This window comes from Gopherus evgoodei, chromosome 5, assembly GCF_007399415.2.
Source record: "Gopherus evgoodei ecotype Sinaloan lineage chromosome 5, rGopEvg1_v1.p, whole genome shotgun sequence".
In the NCBI taxonomy this organism is placed as follows: domain Eukaryota; kingdom Metazoa; phylum Chordata; order Testudines; family Testudinidae; genus Gopherus; species Gopherus evgoodei.
In genome coordinates, this window is record NC_044326.1 from 5,449,343 (window position 1) to 5,455,171 (window position 5,829).

Consider the following 5,829-nt stretch of genomic DNA (forward strand, 5'->3'; position numbering starts at 1 on the left):
TGGTAACAGGTGCCATATAAAGAGCCACCAGCAGCTCCATGCATGGACCGAACTAGAGCAACCAGCCTAGAGGGGAAAGACCTTGTATCACTATGCCAGTGCCATGGGTGGGACTGCCCCATGGCTTTGGAGAATTGAAAGCCATTGGTGCCAGGGCAAAGTGCCAGGTTTTCCTCCCATTGAAGGTCTAGGGACAAAGAAGGCTGATTCACACCAAAGGGCAGGAGCTCATTGAGGACTTTGCAGGAGGCCCGGGCAGGGTGAGTGTTCACATGTCCTTCCTCTCTTGGGGAGATTTAAATCAATACGGATGATCCTGGAGCTGACAGAAGCAGGCAGCAATGCCACATGTTAAAAGAGTAAATAGGTGTTTAATCAACTTTTTTTCCAATTGTGTGAGTTCCTGACATTTCTCACCAGCCCCTCCCATCTTATTTGCTCTGGTTCCTCCTTGGCAACAAGAGGAATGGAGCCAGGCAGACCCTAGCTAATGCTGGGGCCACTCTGTTGATCAGCAACTGGAGAGGCTGCAAGCAGTGTTATCCTGGGGGTGCAGGAGGGGTTCTAAACAGAAAGCCCCACAGCAGCCTTACTGCAGCGAAATGGTCTGTGCTCATCCCCACCCCATCAATCTCAGGAGAGGCCACACCCGCTCGCTAGCGCATGGCTGTCCAAGAAAGGGGAATTCGCACTCTTCAGACTCTGCTCCCTCCCACACAGGTGAGGCAGAGCAACAAGCAGTCTATGAGGTTTTGCCCTGTGGGCAGGGCCAAGCCACCAGCAGACTATGCATTTCTGGCCCTCTGGATGGGGCTGGGTAGTAAGCAGCCTAGGGAGCTCAGACCCTCAGGCAGAGTGGAGCAACAACAGTCTACAGGGCTCTGTCCCTCTGGTAGGGTAGAGCTATAAGCCACCTATAGGGCCCCAATGCCTCTGGCAAGGCATAGCTATAAGCAGTCTAAGGCACTCAGGAAGTCAGAGGACAAATGCAGGTCTCTTGGCCTAAGGCAGGCAGCCACCTCAAGGGCAGGGTGGCCACAAGGAGGAGGGGGCCTCGGGCCCACCCTACTTCACGGGGTCCCAGCCCAGGGCCCTGACAATGGCAGAGGGCTCCCCCGCTGGGTCAGCTAGGATCCCACCACAACACACTGATCAGTGTTCTGGCTACACAACTGGACTATCATCTGGTGTCTGTGGGCTACTACACTGCAGCGGAGTTGTAGGAATCTCAGCTCACTGGGCATCCTCCATCTCCTGCTCCCATTGACTGGTCGACCCAGCAGTCCTTCAGGGTCCTCGGTGTTGCTGGGCTAGCCCTCAGGCATGGGACTTGGCAAAGCCTGGGGCATGGCTGTCTCCTTCACATCTCCCCTCCAGCTGAGCTGCAGGGCCCACCTTTTAAGCTTCCTCTCCCACCCCTCTGCTTTTGGGCAGGGCAGACACATTGGTTGTCCTGCTCCACACACCAGGGGGTGGATAGGGTTCCTCCCAGTCAGTCTTAGTGGAAGGCCACGTCCCCTCACTACATGCAGCCACTGGAGGACTTGGCAAAGATCTAGGGTCCTTTGGGAGTATGAGCCAAAGCCCACAAAATGCTATGGGAAGATACTCAGGGACTTCACTGAGCTTTAGCTCCCACTCTGGCAGGGAGCTCAGGCACCCTACTTGTGGCCATCAGAAGCAGACCTTTAATGATGTAATGTTGCCCACAGCTTACGGAGTGACCCTGGTACATTCATGCCCTTTGTGTTCAGTACTGGCTGACGGCTCGCTCATTTCATATTCCTTTCTAGGCAATCCCAAGGGGAATAACACGAGTCTCCTTGTAAAACAAGGATTTTGTTTAGAGGTTGCCTCAGGTACAGGAGACATAGCTCAGAGTTAAGCTAGGGAAACTGTTCTATTCCTGGTTCTGCCACTGACGGGATGTGTGACCATAGGCAAGTTCTTAACTCCCCTGGGGTAGATACTGCTGCCTTCAGCACGCTAATGAGTGCTCACTGATTTCAATGGGCCACTGTGAGGAGTTGGTGCAGCACAGCTATCAGAACCGAATCAGACAGGATTCGGTTCCTATCTCTGTAGGATACTGAGCCATCTTTGTAAGGTCATGGGAGATCTAGAGATCAGAAGTATTATTGACACGCAACATTATAGGATTTGTAAAGAAAAAATGCAAAGAGGATTTCTAGAGTAGAACAAACTTTAATTGCAAAAATAAACACAGCTTTGTAATAGTCCTGATGGGTCCACCCCCCGTAAATATTTTTCTCTGTAAAAAGCAGAACCTCCCACCCATAGTTCTGTACAAAACATTCTGAACCAAAGTTGGTAAAACACCTGTCTTCAATTATTAACGCGTCAGTAAATCATGTTGATCGCATCCATTTGGTTCTGCCCCCTCTGCGCCCCCCCAACAGAGACTCCTCATGTCGAAACTGCACCAGAACATTTCTTACAATGGATTGTTCAGGGAGTCCAGTAAAGTGCTTGGCAAGGTAAATCGGATTCAGTTCATTAAAAATGCAGCCTGCGTCTTGTTCTTCGTCTAAAACGTGGGCGGGGTTTCTTTCTGCACGTTTCCTTTTTCTGGAAACTGAAGTTAAAACTGCGGTTTGCAAATGTCCTTTGCCCCGCGCAGCTCCCCGGCTAGCTGGAGCTGTCCACTCGGCGTGGTGCTGAAACCGCGTGACTGCCTGGAGCGCGGATTATTCCTCTGCTTTCTCCTTCACTTCCGAGAGCTCTTGGTTTCCTCCAGCAGGGACTGTGCACATAGGAGTGTGCATCGCCCCTGGATCCCCTCGTAACAGGTGCGGTGCCTTTCACTTATGTACATCGAAAGCGCCTTCTCTCCTGGGCAGAAGGAATCGCCAGATGGAGCGATCCCTGCACGCCACCAGTTGTCATGGTCTTCGCCACTGCCACCCAGGAGCCATTTGGAGGTGGATTCTCCAGCCTGATCCCTTCAGCGAGGTGGGACCGGGCTCACCCCAGAAAACGACATCGATCGGGGCTCCCAGCTGGGCTTCAGAGGGTCCCAAATGACAGCCCCACCGCATAGAAGCCGAGGCCTTTGAGCTTCTCCTCGGCCCTCGCTTTCTGCTTCAAATGGACTTTGATGTGTCTCTTCTTCTCGTCGCTCCTGGCAAACCGGCGGCCGCAGATGTCGCAGGAGAAGGGCTTCTCGCCGGTGTGCGTCCGGATGTGGGTGGTGAGGTGGTCGCTGCGGCTGAAATTCCGCAGGCAGATGCGGCACTGGAAAGGCTTGTGGCCGGTGTGGATCCGCAGGTGCCTGTTGAGCTCGTCCGACCTGGCGAAGCTCCTGATGCAGTTCTCCACCGGGCAGGCGAAGGACTTCTCGTGCGGCTTAGGGCAGAAGCATTTGGAGGAGCATTTGGTCCTGCGGGTTCTCTTCTTTGGCTCGCTTAGGATGTTGGGGTTGGCCGAGGAGGTGGCGGGATGGGCCAGAAAGTCTGCGCTAGGGACTGACGGGGACTGGTGGCGGTGGAGGAGCTCGGCTGGGTTCATTAAGCTTGGCATGGCCTCAGGTTGGGCCAAGGAGGAGTCGAAGTCTTGCACTAACTGCGGTGGGAGGTTATGGAGCTTGGCCTCACCGAAGTCGCTGGGGATCTGCCCCTGGCTGCCGAGATTCTGGAAACTTTCTGGCTCGCAACTGAAACCTAAGTTGTTGCTATAGGTCCCCGAGGCTTCAGCCAGGCTGCTGAGCTCTGACTGGCAGCTGACGGACAACACGTTTTCCATTTTGGATCCGAGGGGGTGGAAGATGGCCTGGCTACTTTCCGGGGGCTGGAAGACCTCGGAGGACTGGTAGCCATCTGGCAAGTAGTTCTGAGGTTGAGCGAGTGGCTCCCATTGGGCGCAGGAAACCTTAAATTTGTCCAGGGCTGGAGCCATGGGGGGAATCTTAATGTCCTGCTTGTTTTCCAACAGTTTTGCCTCAAAGAGACACTGCCCGGAGCTGCCTACGCTCGGGGAGGCTGGGACTTGGGGCGCATTCTCCAGGGCGGGGAAGGCGGGGTAGCCCTGCTCAGCAAAGGGGGGCTGGACAGAGAGATTCAGTTCCGGCTGGCAGGTGGAGTAAAGGTCCAGGTGGTTCTGAATGGCTTCGGGGACCGAGTAGAGAGAGTCCAGTTGCCTCTGGTGGCCTTCGGAGCCAGGGAACGGAGAAAGGCCCAGGATGCCCGACATGAGGTTGAAGAGGGATTCTTGGGGCTGCTCCGGCATGGCCTTGATGAGAAAGCTGCCCGTGTAGCTGAGCGCGGGGGCCGGCTGGCTGCCTAGGAAGAAGTAATCCGCCGTTTCCCCATTTATTGTGGAGCCCATGAATTCTCCTGGGAATTAAAAGGGGAAACAGAAGCTGGTTAGAGACGCTGCTCGGCTGGGGGGCGGGGAATACAGAAGGGGCTGCATAAGGAGCGGGGCTAGACCGGTCCATGCAGGAGCTCACAGCCCAGCTGTATGGCCCTCCCGTGTTGTATAACAAATCGCGGCGTCTGCCCCGCGCGGCTTCCCTCCCAAAGCGGTGCCACGGCAGAGCACCGTGCCCCCAGCCCGATTCCCACCCCCCGAGAGCTCCGCGGAAGGCCCTGCCCAGGCTCTGGATCATCCCCAAGGGCCACTCTCGCGAAGCAGGAGCCCTGCTCCTCTTTCAGCGCCGGGCTTGGAAGCCGGGTTCCCCCCGCAATCCTGCTTGGCTACAATTTGAAGGTGGGGAGGGGCGTCTCTTACCTCCGAGGAAATCGGCCTCCGCCTCCCTTTGCTGCCCCGCCAGAAGTTGCTGCTCCTGCGGGGCTGAGCCCGGGTGCTCCCCCGCTGGCAGCTCGCAGCTCTCCTGGCACTTGGCATACAGCGAGTCCTGGCAGGAGAAATCCATCACGCTCAACATCTCCGGTGAGCCCAGGCTCGGGGAGGAAGGGGGGTGGGACCGGAGGGGAAGTCCCCAGCTCTGCAGCCCCTCTGCCCCGCTCCCGATCGCTGCTCCAGCCCCTGCGCGCCGCGGCGGTCTCCTTCCCAGGCCGGTGCCCGGCTGCCTCGGGGCATGTGCGCTCGGCCTGCCGCGCTGGGGCTTGGCAGGTGCTCCCGGCTCGCAGCGCTGCGGCGCCTTTTATACCTGCAGCGCGGCTGCCTCTGATCTTCCGCCGCGCCGCGCCGCTTCCTTTTCTGGAGTCCCCACTGAGGCGGGCTGTGACGTAAATGCCCATACATGGACTCAGGATGTAGGCTAGGGAGTCCCAATAAGGAAATCTCTCCTTGTGACGTTTTGCCAGCTCTTCTCCTCCCCCCTCCCCCCTTTTCTTTCCCTGCCTTTCCATAATAAGGATAACAACAGGATCCGGCAGCAGCCTGGGCGCTCTGATCAGGCCGTGCCAACCGCCCCAAAGGCTGGGAATTCTGCTCAGCCGAGCTGGGCTTGCCGCCCCCCAGGAAAGGAAAAGTGAGACCCCCCCCACAGCCTCCCCCCTGGAGACCCGGCACGTGAGTGGCAGGAGGCGCAGGGCGAATTCTTTCCCAGCTGGAACAGCTGGAGCGGGGGTTCCCTGAGGGAGGCGACGCCAAAGGCTGCTGGGGGATCCCAGCTTGGCTTTCAGCTCATTCAGAGGAGGGAGAGAGAAATGTAGGCTCGGCAGCTGTAGATGTGAATCACAGCTCCGCCAAGTGGGTGTGTTTATGGCTGGAGATAATGGAGAGCGGTATTTGTATATGGACACACACACACACTTAGAGCTTTCAGAGAATCTCAGGGCTGGCAGGGACCTCAGGAGGTATCGAGTCCAACCCCCTGCTCAAAGCAGGACCAGTCCCCAACTA

The 5,829-nt window shown here is 56.9% G+C and overlaps 1 protein-coding gene across 1 annotated transcript; it reads right to left on the bottom strand.

Annotated features, from left to right (window-relative positions):
- Positions 1-2,292: 2,292 nt before the first annotated feature.
- Positions 2,293-5,051, bottom strand: EGR4 (early growth response 4). The gene is made up of 2 exons (XM_030563981.1): positions 4,750-5,051; positions 2,293-4,352 (listed from the first exon to the last, which is right to left on the bottom strand). Exons 1-2 carry the CDS (start codon positions 4,904-4,906, stop codon positions 3,028-3,030), a joined length of 1,482 nt encoding a protein of 493 aa, XP_030419841.1. The 5' UTR covers positions 4,907-5,051; the 3' UTR covers positions 2,293-3,027.
- Positions 5,052-5,829: the final 778 nt, after the last annotated feature.